The 22,309-nt window shown below is 38.3% G+C and overlaps 1 protein-coding gene across 1 annotated transcript in view; it reads right to left on the bottom strand.

Moving 5' to 3' along the window:
• Window positions 1-22,309, bottom strand: part of LOC148865478 (putative ADP-ribosylation factor GTPase-activating protein AGD13) — a 56,874-nt gene that overhangs the window by 22,418 nt on the left and 12,147 nt on the right. Inside the window, exons 4-5 of the mRNA XM_088979001.1 lie at window positions 21,225-21,300; window positions 494-657 (exon numbers count right to left, since the gene is read on the bottom strand). Of these exons, the coding sequence (XP_088835127.1) occupies window positions 494-657; window positions 21,225-21,300 (240 nt within the window). The remainder of the gene's footprint in view (window positions 1-493; window positions 658-21,224; window positions 21,301-22,309) is intronic.

Below are 22,309 nucleotides of genomic sequence, written 5' to 3'. Positions count from 1 at the left end.
AAAAAGAAAAATCTCTTCACTAGTTAAATTACACAATTGTGCATTGACCCACACTGTCAAACTGGCAAAACACCTCTACTTGCACCAAAAACATTATTTTTTTATGTGATGTACAAAAAAAAGAATATTACCAAATCGTACCAACAAAAACATCCAAAAGAAAAGGGTTTATGCCTATTGGTAAAATGTCCACTCAACTACCAGTTTACCATCAGCATGGTCTGGATCAACATGGGAGGAGATGGACAGAGACAAGAATCAAGAATACACAAATGAACTCAATTTTATTCAGCCTTAATCCCAACCATTTGGGGAGAAAAACATCAAATATATGAATTTTCTATATTTATTATCATAATAGGATGTGAAGTCAAGATGTCCATAGCATGAAACCTTTTCCAGCTTAATTTGTTTAGTGAAAAATGGAAAAATACAGCAAAGACTAAAATGGGACTATGAATATGCATGTAAACAGGTGCCATAAATCACCTACCTGATGAACTTCATACGCTCCTCATGACATGAATCCGGCCTGGGTTTCGAAAATCCTTCGGGAATAAAAGCTTCATAGATTTCATTAGCAGCAGAATTTCCACCGACCTCAACCATAGCATCAATTTCTTCTTCAGACCATTCATCTAGTGTCACGGATAAAACCTGAATGACAGTGAAAAAGAATAATAAGCATTCATAATTATATAGTTGACAACATTATAGGGAAAATTTCCATGCATACAGACATATATCAATGTACCTCCAAATTCTAAATTTTAATTTTCCATGACATTTAATAATTAAAATACCATTGTGATTTTGCAGAGGTGATAGCAAGCACTTAGGTCTTTGATAACCAGATACCTGTACAAAGGTTTCGTATCATGTCAGATACTTCAATTTTTAGTGTAAGTTCCATATCTGACACTGTATCCAGTTGTGTCTTGACACATCCAGGTAACACAGATTGTAATTTGTGTATTTAGGCTTACCATTGGGAGGAAATCCAAGGTCAGAAAGTTTCTGGTACCCAGTTTTGGAAAGATTTTTTTTTTTACTTTTTTTATCAGCACCAAGAAAGCAAGTTATTAAATTAAAAGGAAAAAGCAGATACATCTTTTTGGATAGCCTCAGCTACCCCATTAAGTTTAATTAAAAACTAACAAAAACAAAAACACTATGAACTTTAATCATTACAACTGAGCCTAAAAGCAATGTGGCCTGTTAACCCCTTGCTTTGCTAGCAGATCTTCCAAGCTATTAGCTGACCTTGGAACCCACTGGATGGACAGCTGCATATTTCTTGACAGTCTTCTAAACTTTTTTATCTCATTCTTTAAGTACCATGGAGCCTTTTCAATCTGTTCAGCCAACTTAAGACTACTTTCGAATCTCCTTCAATTGTTAACTTTCTCACTCCTAGTTCCGGAGCTTTTTTGCACCCCAAAGCCAAGAAGACCTTAATATAATCCCTATATTCATTTCTAATCACCACTCCTATACCAGAGGGACCCAGATTGCCAAAGCTGCTTCCATCAAAGTTTAATTTAAAGAAGCCATTCTCAGGTGGATCCCAAGACTTGAGTTTGGTTCTTTGAAGAAGATAAATCTGCAATTATCCCCCATTTTCTGATAATATCATAGATGTGATTCAGACCAATAAAAAAAGGTAGCATAATTTAGATTATAGCAAAAGAAGTAGAGAAGAAGAAGAAGATAGCAAGAAGAAGATGAAGAATGGAGAAGAAGGGAGAAAGAAAGAGGAGTTTGATAATCTCCTCTTTTCCCACACTAATCTTTTATTAATCTTACTTAAGTTACATAGTTTACAAGTTTTCCCTTAAGTGGGCATCCACCTCATCAGCATGCTTAGGAAACATAAACTAGAGTTAAAGGCCCATTAAGAACAAATAACAAGAAAGAAGTAATAAATAAGACACAAATGGGATAGAGCCCACTCGGCCCAGTCTCTCTACACTCCCCCTCAAGCTGAGCATAGATATCAATCATGCCCAGGTTGCTTATACAGTCTTTCCTTTAGGAACACCTTTTGTCAAAACATCATCCAACTGTTCTTCAGAAGCAACAAATGGTAGACAAACTTCTCCTGAAGCAACTCTCTCTTGTATTAAGTGCCTGTCAACTTCTATGTGCTTATTTCTGTCATGTTGAACAGGATTATGTGCAATGTTGATAGTGGCCTAGTTGTCACAATATAACATCGTTGGCTTCTCACATTCTAAACCCAGTTCTTCTAAAAGTAATCTCAACCATAAAAGTTCTGAAACTCCATGTGCCATTGCCCTGTACTCTGCTTCAGCTGAGGATTTAGCCATTACAGACTGCTTCTTACTCCTCCATAATACAATGTTCCTTGCTACCATAGCACGGTAACCTGAAGTTGACCTCTTATCATAATAACATCCAGCCCAGCTAGCATCAATGTATGCTCCCAGCTTCATGTGTCCATGCTTAGCAAACAAGATACCTTTCCCTGGAGTCCCTTTTAGATAGCACAGAACCCACTCAGCCGCTACTAAATGTGTATCTCTAGGAGAATGCATGAACTGGCTAATTACTCTAACTGCATAGGAAATATCTGGTCGAGTCATGCAAAGGTATAATAATTTCCCAACCAATCTCTAGAACACTCCCCTATCAGTCAATAGTTCACCATTAGTAGCTGATAGCTTATGATTTAAGTCTATAGGAGTAGAAGTTGGTCAAGAAAAACCCCAAGGCAATGAACAACCTCTTTCAAGTGCATTTTCATCCTATGCATGAATGATGATTCTTATATATCTATCAAGAATCTAATCATTCATGCATGCATTAGATCAAACAATTCAAGGGCATCAATTCAGATTGAATTGATCACCAACTGAATTGTGCAAGTTATCTCTAACCTTGCATTCAATTCAGTTCTTGAGTAGAAGATCCGAATTTCTAGAGTCTCTCTCAAGCACTCTTGAAATTCCAAGAGGTTAGAACAGATCGGCCAAGCTGAATAATGAATGTCTGAATTCTTTCTCAAACAATTAAGACATAACAAATCTCAGATCTGAAATTTCAGATCTAGATTTGTAAGAGAACAATTCGGCCCATCAGTTCTACAATCAATTCTCTTAATCAAGAAACATCAAAGCTGAACCTAATCCATTCGAATGATTCAAGAAAACTTAATTACATAATCTGAATTTATAACATTCAATCTCCATTACAGCAAGAAAGAAAGAAATAAAAGAAGAGAAACTACATGATCTAAAGCTGAATTCGAATTCAAAGAAATCAAAAACTGAGTAAGAATGTAACCTAGATCTCTCAATCAAGCTTCCCCTCCTTCGAACTCACCTTCTTCTCTCTTGGATACTTGGATCTCCTCAGCTCCTCCTTTTTCTTGCGCCTAGCTCTCTCTTCTCCTCTTCTTGAATTTCGAACCCAAGGGACTAGAGAGTCTTGAACTTAGGCAATTGAACACCTTCTCCCTTCAAGAGACCTCCTTAAATAGGCTTTCAAGGAGTCTAAAGGCCTCTCTTGAAGCTTCTAGAATTGGTTGCCCTTCTCCCCTCTTGAACCTTCTAGAGTGCTGCCCCCCTTTCTTCTCTTGAAGCCTCTAGAAGTTGCCACCCCTAGCTCCCTTTGGGCTGCACTTTGGGCTGCAACTTAGCAAAATTTTGAGCTGTTTTGGGCTGCAATCTAGGCTGCTCTTGAGCTGAAATGGGCCTCCTCTTTGCTGGGCCAAATTTAGCTTTCTTGCTAGGCTCTCCCTTTGGGTTCTCCCAAAGAGTGTAGCATGGGCTACATGGTCCGAGTGATCCTCTATTGCTCTCTTGGCTGGGTTGGGCTAAATTAATTTAACTTTGGCTCTTTTTTTTCTTGTTTTATGCCTTCTTTTTCTTGAATTGGTTTCCCTGAAATATTTTCTAAACTTAAACTAAAAATGGGGTGAAACTCAAACAAACCATCATAAAATCATGCATAAAACTTCATAGGTAAACCATGTACTCATCAAATACCCCCACACTTAAGCTTTTGCTTGTCCTCAAGCAAAGACATCAGCCATAAACTGATAATCCCCCTCTTTATTCTCACCATTCACCGGATGAATTTGTAGGAGAGAATTGCATTGAGTGGTTGGGAAACTTTTGTAAGTATTCAGCTCCTATTCATATAAACTACCATTTAACACATGCATAAGAGCCAAGGAAAGAGAGAATATGAGATTCTTCAAGCTCCAGTTTTCACTCCCATTCAATATGTAGATCAGCTCCTTGACTGCGAAAATTAACCATTACTTTGAACTAGGTTCGAATCTGTAACTGCACCTCATTGAGAGTTCAACTGCATTTTGTCCCTTTGAACCTCAGCCGTCACCAATTTTCTTTTTCTTTCCTCAATTGTTTTCTAGGTGTGAGTGCATTTTATGCTCCATCTCACCCTTTTCTTCTTTTGGTGCGAGTGCATTTTATGCTCCATCTCACCCTTTTCTTCTTTTGGTGCGAGTGCATTTTATGCTCCATCTCACACTTCTTTTTTTTTTTAGTTTAGTTTCAAGAAATATTTCAGGGAAACCAAATCAAGAAAAAGAAGGCATAAAACAAGAAAAAAAAGAGCCAAAATTAAATTAATTTAGCCCAACCCAGCCAAGAGAGCAATAGAGGATCACTCGGCCCATGTAGCCCATGCTACACTCTTTGGGAGAACCCAAAGGGAGAGCCTAGCAAGAAAGCTAAATTCGGCCCAGCAAAGAGGAGACCCATTTCAGCTCAAGAGCAGCCTAGATTGCAGCCCAAAACAGCTCAAAATCAGCTAAGTTACAGCCCAAAGTGCAACCCAAAGAAAGCTAGGGGCAACAACTTCTAGAGGCTTCAAGAGAAGAAAGGGGGGCAGCACTCTAGAAGGTTCAAGAAGAAAGAAGGGCAACCAATTGTAGAAGCTTCAAGAGAGGCCTCTAGACTCCTTGAAAACCTATTTAAGGAGGTCTCTTGAAGGGGGAAGGTGTTCAATTGCCTAAGTTCAAGACTCTCTAGTCCCTTGGGTTCGAAATTCAAGAAGAGGAGAAGAGAGAGCTAGGCGCAAGAAAAAGGAGCTGAGGAGATCCAAGTATCCAAGAGAGAAGAAGGTGAGTTCGAAGGAGGGGAAGCTTGATTGAGAGATCTAGGTTACATTCTTACTCAGTTTTTGATTTCTTTGAATTCAAATTCAGCTTTAAATCATGTAGTTTCTCTTCTTTTCTTTCTTTCTTTCTTGCTGTAATGGAGATTGAATGTTGTAAATTCAGATTATGTAATTAAGTTTTCATGAATCATTCGAATGGATTAAATCCAGCTTTGATGTTTCTTGATTAAGAGAATTGATTGTAGAACTGATGGGCCGAATTATTCTCTTACAAATCCAGATCTGAAATTTCAGATCTGAGATTTGTAATGTCTGAATTGCTTGAGAAAGAATTCAGACATTCATTGTTCAACTTGGCCGATCTGTTCTAACCTTTTGGAATTTCTAGAGTGCTTGAGAGAGATTCTAGAAATTTGGATCTACTACTCAAGAACTGAATTGAATGCAAGGTTAGAGATAACTTGCACAATTCAGTTAGTGATCAATTCAATCTGAATTGATGCCCTTGAATTGTTTGATCTAATGCATGCATGAATGACTAGATTCTTGATAGAGATATAAGAATCATCATTCATGCATAGGATGAACATGCATTTGAAAGAGGGTGTTCATTGCCTTGGGGTTTCACCAAACCAAGGCCGAATCATACTCTATTCGAATGATATAAGAGGGCTGATTGCCGAATCATGAATTTGTAATTTTAGCCTATTCTCTCAACTTGGATGCAAGGTATTGAATCAATGCCTATTAGGTAGTTTGTAGTTTAGAATTTCAAATTTGAATAAACTGTAGTATTCGGTTAATCAGATAAGAGCTGGCTGGTTTAGTATTAGTAGTTGCTACCTAAATCCTTATGGGAACGATACTCTACTCATCTCTTTATTACTTGAGCGGCTAGTGCACTTGCTATTGTCACAATTGTTAGACAGTTTTGTATGCCCTTAGCTCCAATCAGTTTTGATGTACTTTTGACATTTAGTGTAAATGAATAAAGTGCATGTTTGATTCATGTTGTGTGGTATGTTTCTGTGTAAGACCCTTAAACTGGACACTTAATGAGACACGTGTTAGTTTAGAATGTTCACAGCCATTGGATAAGTCTGGGGAGATTTATCCTGCCAAGGCTGACACTGGTGTGCTGCCAAATGTTGGGGTGGCCTATCTCAGTCGCCAGGGTGAGACCCAAGGCACATGCAGTGTAGGATTACTTGAATCTTTGAACCGGACCAGAATTCCAGTATTGCCTTGGACCTTGGAGATTGATGGGCAAAACTGAAAAGTTACACCTGACCCCTAGACTCGATTATGATACTGCACTAGGTGTCAGATTGGGCTGTCTTTGATATGCCAATCAGTGAGATCCTTAGCAGGGATCAAAACCTGGGTATGTTGGGACAGTCTAAGAATTAATCTGAGTGGGTGATCATAGTGACAGGATCAGCCCCTTTGTTGGACAAAGGTAATGATCGGGGAAGCACTCTCTCTGATGGAAACCAAACTGCCGGCAGTTGATTTCAATCGTTGGAATTTTGTTTTGCAAAATTTATATATAAGATATATAGATATGTATGGTTTCAAAATGTTTGCAAATGGTTTTAAATCCCGAGATCCATGTGAGCAGAGAGTGCAACACTGTTCCTTGCAACCGAGGGAGAGGTCCTCTCTTGTCGGGCAGTGTTTGATCATTATGGGCTGAGATATTAAGTGTAAGGCCATTTAGGGTTATACCTGATGGGCTAATCTTGCATCTGCCCACAGTCCCTGGGTTTTTATAAGATGACTTGACCCTGGGACCACTTAGTGTAAGTGTTGGGCCCATAGAGTCCATGTGATGGGCTCAAGGGGTTCACTAGGCTTTCTAGTGAATTCGGCTAGGCCTTGTAACAAAGGCCGAGCCAAACCCATGTGGCTAATGTGTAGGTCAATTCTTGGGTCCCACGTCATACAAAGAAGCCCAACTGGGCAACAGTTTGGAAGCCTATTGAGCACTTAATACATATTGGGCCTAAAGCCCATTTCGAACTAGCTAATTTAATTACCCACTTAAAGGGGCGGATCTGAGATTAGGGCAAGCCCAAGGATTGGGTCTTGACCCTATCCACTCTTGAAGACCAAATTCAAATAAAGATTTGAATTTGGTAACCTCTTGAAATGATCAGGAGTGGGCTGACCTAATCTGCAGATAGGATTAAGATAATTCCCTATCCAAATACAAATTTGGATTTGGATAACTCCTAATAGGATTAAGAGGTTTCTTAATCACTAAGAAAGAGGAGAAACCCTAATCTTGAATTACAAGAATTCGAGCCAAGAGTTTAGCAGAAGATCCCCCTGCAATCTGAGATAGGATCTCAGAAACCCTAGAGAGAAGAAAAGCAAATACGCCAACTTTATCTCTAGAGTTCTCCTCCAGCCGCTGCCGCCATTCACTGCCTGGTTCGATCTCTCTAAGAGGGAAAGATCAAGAAGGTGTTCTTGATATCAGTCTTTGCTGAAAAGCTGATTGTGTACGGTGCTCTTCGCTTCCATCGAATTCTTGTGAAGAATTTGGTTAGTAGGACGGACACTGCTAGTTCTGCTCCAGTATCACTGCGTCATCTTCAATGGGAGCAGATCTTGGAAGTATTCTTTGGGCGTGAACACCAACGTTGGGAGATACCGACTCTCCGTATCAGGTCTAAACCTTCCCTTTCTCTTTGAATATTGTATTCTAAAATCAGGGAATATGATTCCCAGTTGGAAGGGAGGAGAGAAATTTTTGAAATTCGCCCACCCTATTCCGCTGCATTCTTGGCGTCCATACGATGGATCTCTCCCTCCTTTCAACAATGACCCACCAAGTTTTTGGCATCGTTACCAGGGATTTATTGTAGCAATATTAGGAACCACTGGCCATTGTTAATCTGATTTGTAGCTTTGCATTCATTGCTGGTTTCCAATCGTGCATCTTAGATTTCAGATTTGAATGCAATAGCTTTCATTGATGGAGCCGGTTTTCTTTCTTAATGCTTGATTGCTTCATCTTTGATTTTAGTTTCAGTTTAGTTAATGTAGTAAATTTCTGGTTCTATGATCTCAAAAGAAAAAAAAAATGTATAAACATCAAAAGAGTGCAGATCTGATTACTTATACTTGTCATTTCTGAATTCAGCAATCAGATCTGAACTCACGCAAAAAAAAAAGATTTTGTTATAATTCAGTAGTATAGTTGCATTACATCTTTGTGTTCTAGTTTTAAATCCCAGAACCCAGGAAGGCATCCGGTTTATCAAGTATGTAGCTGTAAGGATAGAATCCCACCAAAACTTAACAAGAACATGGGAAGCAGAAAGGAGGCTCCTTGCAACCTCAACCACATGTCAGTTCTTCCTTTCCGCCACTCCATTTTGTTGTGGAATGTAGGAACAAGAACTCTGATGAATAACTGTAAAGGTATTAAAGTAGGAGGAAAGGTTCTTCTCAAAATATTCCTTTGCATTATCAGATCGGAATATTTTGACCCGTGTTAAATTGGATAAGAATAAGTTCATGAAATTTTTGTACAATATGTGACACTTCATCCCAGAATTTCATAAGATAAACCCAAGTGTAACGAGAGAAATCATCAATAAAAAGGATGAAATATTTGTAACCCCCTATAGCAGGTAAATGATATGGCCCCCACACATCAGAGTGCACAATATGGAAAGGAGAAACTGATCTTTTATTACTCACTGAAAAAGATTGTCTACAATGTTGTGCAAGTTCACATGACTCACAATGAAGACTCGATAGGGATATTCCCTTAAACATTTCTAGAAACAAATGACTCAAAGCTGAAAAAGGCAAATGACCAAATCTTAAATGACATATCATGACTCTATCAACCGACTCTAATGAAATAGGCTCCAAGGCTACTCCACTAGGTGATCCAGGACTTTGATCAAAGACATCCAGCAAATATATCTCATTCGCCTCATGGCCACTCCCAATCGTCCTTTAAGATTTCAGGTCCTGAAAAACACAATAAGTAGGACAGAAAGTTATGTTGGAATTCATTGATTTTGTTAAGCTACTAACAGATAAAAGGTTAGTGCTAAGTTTAAGAACATGAAGGATAGAGGATAATACAAGGGAGTTAGAGGCTCTAATATTACCCTTGCCAAAGATGGGAGCAAGAGACCCATCGACAAGAGAAATCTTCTCTCTACCAGAGAGGAGCTGGTATGAACAAAAAAGGTTAGGTATGCTAGCCATATGGTATGATGCACCAGAATCTATAATCCAAGGAATTCTACGATTAACTGAGGTTGTAGCATGATTTGTAGGAGCACAAATACCTGAATGGGCAAAACCTGATGAAGAGGGGTTGCCTAAGGAGGAAGCTGCAACAGTAGTCTCCAAGTGATTGATCAACCTCCCATATCTCTCAAACTCTGCCTTCATTGCTACCATCTCCTCCACAACAGATTTTTTCTTCACCCTCAGATGCTATAGCAACATTTTCATTCTTGGTCTTTCCAGATTGACCACCTTTCTTAAAGTTGGTGTTGTTCTGAAACCTCTCTGGAAGAAGATTTGGGTGAAGTTTCCAACAAGTATCCTTAGTATGTTTCGGTTTCTTGCAATATTCACATATGACCTCTTTCTTCTCATTTACCCCCTTTGGTTTTATTCCAGCATATACAAAATGTTCTGAAGGTGGTGGAGCCTGTAGTTGTACTTATCTCATGTTTTCTTCACTGCTTACCATAGATTATGCCTAAGCAAGTGTTACTTCATCCTTGGCTAGAATATTTTGCCTTGTAATATCAAATTTAGGATTAAGTCCTGTAAGGATTCTTTCCACAAATTTCCTGAAAATTTCTGCATCTTTGGTGCTTTCCCATACAACTGCTTCCATAACATCAATCTCTTGCCATAGTGACTTCAACATCGAGTAGTAGACAACTACACTCTTCTCCCCCTGTTTCAAATTTTTCACATCATTCTTCAGTTCGTAAACCCTTGCAATATTCAATTTCTGAGAGTATGTTTCTGTAACACTATCCCAACTCTCCTTGGCTGAATTCCCAATTCTGAATCTTCAGGAATATACACAGACCCAAATTTCACCAAAAACTAGAAGAAGACAAGGGGACCATAAACTTCTGAAATGAGTTTGCCTCTAAAGGAGGAAAGGGCAATAAGTGAAGGGAATAAATCCTATAGAGGAGCTTTACCCATCCACGAGTATTCCCAGAACTTTATCCTTGTTTTAATATTTCAGACCTTGTGTTGCAGTCAGAGATTGAAGAGAGCATAGTTTTCAAGGCGCCAAGGCAAGGCTAGGCAACAGGGGAGGCCTTGTCGCCTAGTCACCTAGGCATGGATTTTTTCAAGTAAAAAACATATATCCTAGGGTAATTCCCTATGCTCCATAACCATATTTCCTTAACAATTATCCATAATTTTCATAAGAAAAGTATAAGCTTTTCATGTTGAAGTATAGAAAATCAACATATTCATAAGAAAAAAAAAAGAAAAAAAAGAAACTTCAAAAATATGGGGGCTGAACCCCTATTTGTTATAGGGAAAGAAGAAAAGAAAAAAGTGGAAGAAGATAATGTACTTATTAGGTAAAATTTTAAATTCTTCCTTACTTATTGGTTCAGGTACTGAAGTCTTTGAGGGTTAAATACAATATTTAGCAATGTTTGTGTTGATTAAACCCTAACAAATATGAAAATAATAAAAAAGGGATTAGTATATAAACATACAAAATGAATGTTTTAGTCTAATAATGTCTATTTTATAATTATAATCTCAAAAAATTAAGAATATAAAAGTATTTTATAACACTATACAAAACTGCTTGGCGATTAGGTGAGGCAAACCACCAAGGGCACCTTGTCACCTAGGCGCCCGCCTAGACATCGCCTGACAACTATGGCAAAGAGAAGAGAAAAAGAAAGAGGGAGAGAAAGAGAGAAGAGAGGAGAAGAAGAGAGAATGAAAGAATAATGGTCTAAACTAGAGAGTCCAAGCTTATATAGATATGCTAAGATTACAAAGACCTAATATACACCTAACTAAGTGTAAGGACATGTAACTTAAAGTAAGACAAAAGTGACAAAGCACAACTTAATAAAGAGATAAAAGACTAAATTAACCATGTTTAGCCAATTCTAACAATTCTATTACCTAAGTTGAGATCAAACCTGATATGATTGAGGAACAATGGAAGAACTTTATGGATAGATTTTCAAGAAGCAGCACTAGACACTCTACTAGAAATTATAGCATTCCAACCATTCTCTGAGAACCAATGAATTCTAGCCACCACCTTATGCCATAGTTTATCTGATTCCCGCAGAAATCTCCAATGCCATTTTCCTAACAGCACCAAGTTCTTCTATTTTATCCTTCCCCTAAACCACCAAATTCCTTCCTTCTACTCACTAGCTCCCAAATAATTAGATGAGCTTTCTTTGCCTTTCCCAGTTCCCATAGAAAATCCATTATTATTTTCTCTAACATTTTAACTATGACTTGAGGCATGCTGAACACCAACAAGTAATAGACTAGAAGGTTTGCTAGAGTGGACTTAATAAGTGTTATCCCCCCCCAACGAGATATATAATTCCTATTCCACACAACTAGCTTATTTTCAAACTTCTCTACTATTGGATTCCTAAAAGTCAAGGATCTAGGTTTGGCACCAAGAGGAAGTCCTAAATATTTCAGAAGCCCAACACTTTATAAGCACCCTAGTTCCCTTGCCCATAAATCTAATTCCTCTTCCCCCATATTGATTCCAACAACCACACTCTTATTAAGGTTCACCTTTAGGTTTGTCACCTTTTCAAACATACTCACCAACAACCTTAGATTCCTAGCTCTATTCCCCCCCCCCCCCATCATTTTCACAGAAAAAGATAATGTCATTTGCAAAGTGTAAATGAGTTACCATTATACTAACTCTTCCTATTCTCCAACCCTTTATTAGACCCACCTCATTAGCTTTTGAGATCAATCTACTAAACACCTCTACTATGAGAGTGAACAGAAAGGGGGATAGTTTTGGAAAGATTCATAGAGATTAGCAGGGTGGAAGAGGAACTACATCTCACTAGTGTGAGTTAGCACTACACTAGAAAATCTGCCAGTGTACTTCTTTTCCCTACCTTCCAAATGCCTGCCAAGTGTAGAGACAGTGACAGTGAGGGTTAAAATTGTAAATTTACTTCTTGTTGTACATATTTCTTCATTCTTTTATTTTGCATTGTACATATTGTATCTTAGGGCATATTTGTTGTACATATTTCTTCATTCCTTATACTTTTAATTAATATAAATACATTTTCTCTTGATGTGGTTGACTCACTTAGACACACCACGAATATGTTCACATTCTCTTATTCGAAACTGTACCAACATGTTATCAGAGCAAGTTCGATCCTTTTGCCATTGATTTCAGCACTTTTTTCTCTTGTGTTGGGGATTGATTTAGTCCTTCCTTTTTGTCTATTTACACTGGTATTGCTCATCTCATTGGACTGTTTCGATTAGAACAAGGAGATCTGATTTTTCTAGACTGGGATGCCATTTAGGTGGCATTTGATAAATCTGAAATCTGAAAAGTTAAAAAGATATTAAAAGTGTCTGAAATCTGAAAAGAAGCATAGATGCTTTTCTACTTTTTAGAGGCTCTGATATGATAAGGTTGTTTGTGTTGGATCAAACCTTTAGAGGCAAATAGTTGAACCTAACTTTTTAATATTGGTATAGAGGCAAATTCAATGCATAAAATGCAGAAATTTTTCATAAAAAATGCATGAAAATTCAGAAAAATTGCATGAAAATATATAATCATCTAAAATTGCAGGAATTTTAGAAAATGCAGGAAAACACAGAAGTTTTGCCAAAAAATTACACAAATTGCAAAAAAATTGCAAAAAAAAATGCAGAAATTTTGCAGAAAATTAAAAACTTTGCAGAAAATTGCCAAATGCAGAATTGTGAAGAATGAATTGTTCAAAAATATATAATCATCAAAGTGGTTAACTCAAATTTTCAGGATAATCACATTCCTTTGCAGTATCAACAGAAGATCTACCTATGGTATTACAGGATTTACTCAAGATCTACCTACGAGACTGGAGCTCCGACCACAAACCCACTTCGATAGGAATTTCATTTTTACATGTCTGCTTCGGTTTGAATAGTAACAGTTCCAATTTGTACTTGGTAATTTAAATTGTTCAATGAAGATCAAATTGCCAAAAGGTAAGTGCAAGTGTTTGAAGACAGGTACATGCATACTACCCATTGCTATCAGTGGTGATCTCCAATTTTACCATTCAACCTTATATACCAAAAGCCAAAAAAGTGACTTGATAAATCCTGTTTGTAGACCACCAGCTGCCTATGGGATTATAGGTACCCGCATACAACCGTGGACGAAAGGTTGAAACCAGGGAGAGAGAGATTGCAGAGTTCAAAGATATTGATAGAGGACTTACTGATAGAGGTGAAAGATTGCAGAGTTTGAAGTTCAGGGGTCTCTGGTTTGTCCTGCGACGGTGGTCATAGGAAATGTGATCGAACAAATCTAGAAGCCTTCTGCTCTACAACGAACTCTAAATGGTAGAGGTGAAACCGTGAAAGACTAATCGCAGTTCTCCACCTAGGCGTTGCCTAGGCATGTAGGCGCTTTTTGGGTCTCGCCTCGCCCAAACGCCATATGATGTTTCTATAACAATTGTAATTTTTTCATATTTAATACTTTTTTATAATTTAAGTCTATAATATAAATATAGACATGATGCACCAAATCATTATTTTTATTTCTTTTATATTATAATAATTTTTTTATTAATTTCTTATCCTTTTAAGGTTTATAATAGATAAAATATTCGAAGATGAGTTCTATCAGATGAATTAAGAGATATCCTCGTCAAGTTCCAAGTGTGAATGTCTTTGAAAAAGAAGGCAAATCGATCACAAAGGTATGCTTTTCGTTCTTCTTCAGCAACAAAAAACAGGGGCTCCACCCCTTCTTTTTCTTGTTTTGGAACAAAAACAGGGGCTCCGCCCCTTATTTTTTCCTCCTCCTCTCTTCTTCTTCTTCTTCTTCTTCTTCTTCTTCTTCTTCTTCTTCTGCTGCTGCTGCTGCTGCTGCTGCTGTTGCAGTGCTGCTGGAACAAAAAACAGGGGTTCTGCCCCTTCCTTTTCATTTTTTTGGAACAAAAACAGGGGCTCCGCCCCTTCTTTCCTCCTCTTCCTCCTCTCTTCTTCTTCTTCTGGAACAAAAAATAGGGGTTTGTTCCTTTTTCCAGAAGAAAGATAGGGGCTCTGCCCTTCTGTATTTCTATTTCAATGGCAAAAATTGGGGTTCATCCCATTTTTATTTTAGACATTAAGCAACGCCTAGGGGCCTGCCTAGGAAACCAGGCGACTAAACGCTCCCCTGTCGCCTAGTTCGCCTTGGCACCTTGAAAACTATGCTATAGGGTTTCTTCAAGTTCTCCATCGCCGTCTACCATCTCATTCAATGGCAACAGATCCAACAGGCTTCTATCAAGAATGGGGGTATAATATGTCATTATTAAAAATATTGAGGATATTTTAGACTTTCAGCCAGGTCCAAAACGCATCTAACCGCACTCAGTGCCTGGCTTGGGTCTTACGATTTTAAATCTGAAAATGCATTTCAGATCCTTTTTTCCATTATGAACCCAAACATAGGTGGCGTCTGAAAAGCAACATTTTAAGACTTCAGAGGTCTGAAAAGTGTTATCAAACACCACCTTGGGTCAATATTTTTCAGATTTCTCTCAAGTGAATGATCTGTTTGGGCCAAGATTTTAGATCTTGTGTCGCCCCAGGATGCTCTTTCAGCCCCTAAATTTTTGTGAAGATCGGATGTCTTTCTATGGTGTTATCAACACCATCTATCCCCAAATCCACATTTCCTTAGCACTTCTAATAGAAAATCCCAATCCACTGAGTCATAGGCCTTCTCAATGTCCAGCTTACAAATAAAACCTTGATTGCCTTATCTCCTCATTTCCTCCACACATTCATTTGCTATAAGGATCTGATCTATAATTTGCCTATCTTGGACAAAAGCATCTTGGGCTTGAGTAATGAGAGACGAAAGAACCTTTTTAATCCTTAAAGAAAGCACTTTTCACACAATCTTATAAATGCTCGTCACCAAACTAATCGGCCTGAAATCTTTATGGTGTTTAGCATCTGATCTCTTTGGGATGAGAGCTAAGAAAGTGGCATTAACTCCGAAACTAATCACATGGTTGTTTTCAAACTCCCTAAACACCTCAAACAAATCTTCTTTAATAATGTCCCAACACTCTTGATAGAAAGCCACGGTAAAACCATCTAGTCCAGATTTTTTGCCACAAAATTTCTACTCCAACCTCAATCTTGGCCACAAAATTTTTTCTCCTCCCATTGGCCATAGCATGAAAGAACTTGGTATTCCCATCCCCTTCTTTGATCCATTGATGCCTAGATTTTTGCCTCCAAGATATCTCTTCCCTTAATAGGACCTCTTCCAAATCCTTCTTCAACTTCCATCTCAATTCTCTTTCTTGTGCACTCATGGTCCTTTGATGTTCCTTTAAATCTAAATCCTCGATTTGGGCTGTCAATCTGGCTTTTAACTCTTCCAATCTCCCAAATTCCTCTCTGTTCCAATCTCTTATTTTGGATATCAGACTTTTTAATTTCTTGTGGAATCTAACCCCTTTCCACTTAATACCCCTAATCTCTTCTCTCCACCACTCCTTCACTTTATGCACAAAGTCCGGGTGAGTCAACCACATGTAATCGGACCTAAAGGGTTTAGGTCCAATCCCAAAAGTCTCTTGGCCTAGCTCTATAGAGCAACGATCCAAGGTAACTCTAGGCAGAGCTCTAGCCACCAAACCCCCTCTAGTGTGCTTCCCAACTTTCATTGAAGAGGAATCTATCCTGTTTTGAACAAGATGGATTCTCCTGGAAATTGGACCAAGTGACGCTAGCTTGTAGCATAGGGAACTCCTTCAAAGTACAACTGTTGATAAATTCATTGAATCTCCTCATGCTAATTGTCGTAGATTGTTGGGGATTATTTGACTCATTAAGAAACCTTATTACATTGAAATCTCCACCCAAGCACCAAAGGCCTTCCCAAAGTCCTTGAATTCCATAGAGTTCTTCCCATAGTTCATTCTGCTCTCTATGATTATTCAGCCCATAAACATTGGTTAATACCCAAACAAAACCATCTTCCACCATCCTGAACTTTAGTGACACAGAAAAATTACCTATCAGCTCCTCTAATGGTTCTACCACATCCTCTCTCCAAAGAGTAATTATCCCCCCAGAGGCTCCCCAAGAGGGAGTTGAGCACCAACTCACCCCTCTTGCTTTCCACACACTTCTAACCCATTTTCTGTCTAGACTAGCTAGTTTGGTTTCTTGTATCAATACAATGTCAGGCCTTTCCTTCTTTAAAAGATCTTTTATCACCCTCCTTTTTCTCGCACTTCCTAGACCCCTCACATTCCAGCTAATGATGTTCATCAACTCGATTGTAGAAAGATACCCTCCACACCTTCCATTTTCCTTCACTTTAGAGCCTTCCTCCTCTCCCCTCTTCCACTAAATTCTAAGCCCCCTTCTATGTCTGAAATTAATCTTTCAACCTCGGACCTTTTCTTTTTCTTTTTGCTTTTGTTAATTGTTTCTTTTCCTAACATCACACATTTACCCCGTCCTTTCTTCTCACAACAATTACTCTCTAGGGGTTCTAGTTTTTTTGGTGTTGCCTCCAACAACTCCTCTATCTGTTTATATTCCTCCAACAAAACATCGATTTGCTCCCAAATTCTCTCCACTTCCTCCACCTGTATTTTTTCTAACAACGAAACTTCTCCCTCTGTTTCTGACCTCGCCCTTTTTTTTTGATGAATGTTTCTGACCTCACCCTTTCAACTTCTATTCCTTCACCTCTGGCTGTTCTCTCCAGTTGTGATGCCAAGACACCTGTTTCAGGCACAAAACCCTGAATAGTAACAAAACCTGAATGGACAAACATACCTGGCCTGATAGGAGGGGAAAAGTCAACAGGTTGTGTTGGGATATCAGTAATAGAATTCTGACCAGAACTCCTTCCCTCTGTTTGATTTGGTTGTTGGGGTAAACTTGGTTCAATCAAAGCCTTATCAGTCCCTACATCTGGGGGAGACTTTGGTATAGTTTCCTTTCTGGGTGTTTTCTTGTAAACCTTCAAAGAAGAATCCGGCCTCTCCAAGTCGAAACTCTTTACCTGCCTGTTTTCTGGAAAGGATTTGTTTGCAAGAATGGGTGTATCCTGATCATCCTTTAAAGCTGCTGTTAAGTTCCCTTCATCAGTTGTTGAAGTTTCTAACTTGTTAGCCTCATCTTCCACCTTATCTCCCCTTTTCCACAACCTTCCAAAACACATATTTCTTCCACTGGGAATAGAATAGCAGTGTTTAAGCTTTCATCTTCCCACAAGTCCTTAGAATCTTTCAAATTTACACTTCCTATACTGATCGTGTTGTCTGTGTCTGAACCAAAGTCACTTTCAGCTTCAGATGGCATCTCTGTATCCAGGTTTTCCAGGTCCCACCTTCGAACTGACCTTGGATTGCGACAATCATTGGAAGGTTGCGACAAATTTCTCAAAGGAACCGACTGTAGCAAACCTGTTCTCTGGTTCGACTTCTTTGAAGCCTTAGAGGAGCTCAAAGAGGACGATGCTAGATGAATAAACTTGTCTAGAATCAGTCCATCCTCAATCACGTGAGGTTTTAAAACCTCATGTGACAACTGAAAACATGGGCCAAATTCTGTTGGTCCATTTCCTGTTTGAGAAGGCCCACACGAATTGTTAAGTCCAGCCCCACTTAACTGTTCAGTCACGTGAGTTTTTAAAGAGCCACCCCTTTCAGCTTGACCCGACGGCTCTACCCCTTTCAAATTGCCTCAAACTTTATTTGTTCCTCATCTTACTACCAATTTAATATTTGTTGGTCAACTTGTTATGCAAGTGGCTGTGGAGATTTCTCAAGGAGAAAGAAAGCTTATGGCATAGAGTAATAGGAAGTATATATGGATTGGCAGCAAATGGATGGGATGCTAGTCTCGACCCTAGGGCTTCTTGTTTCTGCCCATGGAAAGACATCGTTGGTGTTCTGCCCAATTTTTCTCCTTTCATCAGGTATGATGCTTGCTTGGGTAATAAGGTTCTTTTTTGGGACAGTTAGATTGGGGACTATCCTCTAAAGGATAGATCCCCGATCATCTATTCCCTTTCTTTGAACAAAGTTCAAATCATCTCTTCTTTTTGTCTCTAGGGATTCTTGGGGTCTGTGATTAAGGAGAGATTTGAAGGATTTAGAAGTAGGTTCGGCAATTTAACTATTTTCTCTTCTAAACTCGGTGTTTCTGGATCATTCTTGCCTTGATAGTAGAATTTGGTCAGAATCCTCCTCAGGTTATTTCTCTTGCTCTCATTTTCCAATGCTTTGTTGCAATCTCCTAACTCGGTTATATCTTTCCCTTTAAATAAGTGTGGTATGCCCATGTACCTCCAAAGCTGAGGGCCTTTTGTTGGGAAGTGGTTCTCCAAAAATTAACACCTCGGATGTTCTTAAAAAAAGACCAAACTGGCCTTCATCCCCACATATCTAAACTTGAAGAGTGGTGAGATGGTAAATCATCTATTAATCTCCTATCCACTTGTTAATCATATTTGGGATTGGTTCTCCTCTCTCTTTGGTTGCAAGTGGAATCTTCTCACAAGCGTGGCAGACCTTTTTGACTCTATATTTTGCCGACAACCAAAGAAAAGGGAATGGTGATGTGGAGAACGAGGGTAGCAATTATTTGGGCAGTTTGGGAAGAGAGAAATAATAGGACTTTCCAAGGGCAAGAAAGAACAATAATTGAACCCATTGAAGGGATCACCATTAAGGCTATACGTTGGCTGAAAACTTTGGATCTTTAATTTGATTAGAGGTTGGAGCACAATAGCAGGTTCTTCTGTTTCATCTACTACAATTCAAGAGAATTGGTCCCCTCCTCTACAATTTAGTGTGAAACTGAATTTTGATGGAAGCTCTATAGGCAATCTTAGCCCCTTTGGAATTGGGGGGTGTTTTCAGAGATGTGGAAGGAAGAGTTCTGGCCCTTTTCTCTAGCCCAATAGGGTTGGGTGACTCACTTAGAGTAGAAGTTTTGGCGCTTCTCCAGGGGTTTAGATTGGCTAAACAGTTGGTTTTTCAATGGTTAGAAGTGAAGGGAGATTCAAAGTTGGTACTTGGTAGTAGACTAGATGCAAACAAACAGCTTGGGCACTTGGTCCCTTAAACAGCCTATAAGGGAAATAATGATGCTAACAAGGGAGCTAGAAGCAAAATTTAAATGGACTAGCAGCTCAGCAAATGCTATGGTTGATGCTTTAGCAAAGCAAGGGGCTAGTAGGGAAACTCTATTCCTTGCTTGTTTGTAATTGATTATATTTTGAGGGGTCATCTTATGTTTCTGAAGGTGACATTTGTATAACTTTTCCTATTAAGTTTAATGAAAGTTACCATTTACCATCAAAAAAAAAAAAAGAAATTGTGTATTATCTTCAGTTTTCAGAAATAGGAAGTACTGTCACTTAATGTGAAATGTCTTCCTTGATAATCCTTTATATTAAATTTTGAAACTAACAGATAAAAAAAATGATGTTGCTACTGTACAAGTCCGATACACTATGAGTATAGAAGATAATGTCCACCAAGATGCTGCCAATTAGCACTAGTGTTGCATGGAATCTCCTAAATAGATGAAGAGTCAAGTCAAGTACGCATCAGATTCCAATACTACATGGATTCTTCATTCTTGAAGGACATATGACATTCTTCTTTTTCTCCTTATTCAACATAAATAAACAGATCACATACAGAATCAATGCCATTTTTACTACAAAATGTTAATAAATAATAAAAATAATTTTTAGACCTTTCCTATGGGTTTATAAGGTTAAAATTCAACAAAACACAGAGTACTTTAATAGTTTATACTTTTCTATAGACATGTCTTGCAAGTCCTAGTTTCTTAATCTCGCCAAGTCAGACTCCCAGGCACATGTCAGATTCTGATTCCTGCATCCATGTCCATCTAACACTGCCACTACATCTTACCATAAAGCTGAATAGGGAACTTTACACCAAAAGGATATAACAAGGGAATCCAGGCCCCTCTGGAATTGGAGGAGTAATCATGGATGGTAATGGTTCAGTTATGGCTTTATTCTCAGGACCCTTAGGGGCTGAAGACTCTCTGAATGCAGAAATTACGGCATTGTTGTATGGTATGAGATTAGTTAGGCAGCAAGGACTCAGACAGGTGGAGGTAGAAGGAGATTCTAGACTGGTAATCTCATGGTTGCAAACTGGAAATCAAGGAGTATGGTCTCATAGGCAAGTGATAAGGGAAATCAGATTTATTGCTAGAGAAGTGGGTGTGAATTTTTCTTGGATCAATAGATCACCAAATGGCTTGGCAGATCGTCTAGAGCCAAGAAAGGGATCAACAGGGAACAACTTTTCTGGGCTGTGATGTAACTAAAAGCTTTGGGGCCAGGCTCTGTGTGCCGGGATTGTAACCCTCTTCATGATAATTAATAAATTCTGCTACTGATAAAAAAATCTATCCAAGGAGAAAAAAAAAAAAAAGAAGAAAACAGTTACCCTTGTTTTTCTCAAACTGTTGGTAATCTTCAAATTCGGTCAATTTGCAACACATGTCCCTGTTTCTTAGCACACATGACTGTACCAACTCATACAATGACGGAACCCGTCATTCAAGTGTTCTAATACAGACAGTCTCTTAGGAAGGATCATGATGTTAATTCAATCTGGCTTTCTTCAGGGCAGTGTTTTCATATTATTCCATAATTTTTTCTCGTGGATAACCATGGTTCAATGTATTGATACTCTCAATATACAAAATTAAGAGTATTGAGAGTTTTGATTTGACCAAAACTCTTTGTTGCACCTTGTTTTATGTAATAAAATCTTCTTTGAACTTTATTATCATAAAAAGAAATGACTGACATTGAAAACTACCTTTGAGATATGTGTACCAAGATTTCTGTGCACTCCACAACACTTCAAGCATATAAATACTCCAATATTTGCTGACCTGAAAAGGCATTCATAAAAGATTTCTTAATATATATGTATATATGTAGTCAAATATAAACAAGAAATCATATATATACTTATATAGCAATTTCTTAATATATATTGTTATCAAACATGAGTAGCCAGAATACCAAGGGGGAAAAAGTCAAGAAGACAGGAATGTCCAAACTGCAACACATGCTCTTACACCATGCTTAAGAAGTTAAGACTTATTAGTTACCTGAAGAAGGGAAAATAAAAGAACACTTAACCTGTCAAATAAAACCCTAATTCTAAACCACTATATACCTTAGTCGTCAGCAGCTGTTTCATCACATCAAGCTATTGTTTGATTGTTTCTTTTCATATTTAAATCCATGATACATTTTTTTTCAACATGACACCTCCATGACCAGCTGCAACGATTTCTCCATCACTAGATCAAACTAGTTATCAGTAGCCATACTTTTGCTTCATGAAAATCACCATGATACCCTAGGAGAAACCCCACATTCTTATTAAGGATACGATTGATACCATGGTCGTTTTTTGAGGCAATTTTTGTACCTGAGCTTAGTCTTGGAAATTGGGAAAATAGCTAGGTTGTGTGCAAAAACCCAATGCACAATTGTTTATGCTTGTTTAAAGCACCTAGGCACCATTAGGTGCCACATGGGACAAACAGAGGTGATGAAGATCACTTTGAGACAAAAGCACCACATAGAATTCATACTTATTTTAGGCGTAGACAGCATTAGTTTAGAGTTTACTTTGATTAATGCAAAATTTGGGTTTAATTATAAAATTTCTTCTTAGTAGGGGGTATTTGTAATTGTTAGAGTCGGCTAAGGAGGGGTAGTTCTGTTGTCGAAATAATGTACTCTATTTCTAGTAGTCAACTACTAGCAGTATTCTGTTCCTAGTAGTTGACTACTAGACGAAGACTGCTCCTAGTAGTCAACTACTAGACGAAGACTGTTCCTAGTAGTCAACTACTAGGGCACTGTTATATTTTTCCCTCATTTATT

Source organism: Nelumbo lutea, chromosome 3, assembly GCF_056320005.1.
Source record: "Nelumbo lutea isolate HS-2025 chromosome 3, American lotus-T2T, whole genome shotgun sequence".
Taxonomy (NCBI): domain Eukaryota; kingdom Viridiplantae; phylum Streptophyta; class Magnoliopsida; order Proteales; family Nelumbonaceae; genus Nelumbo; species Nelumbo lutea.
This window is presented reverse-complemented; position numbering and strand designations above follow the sequence as displayed.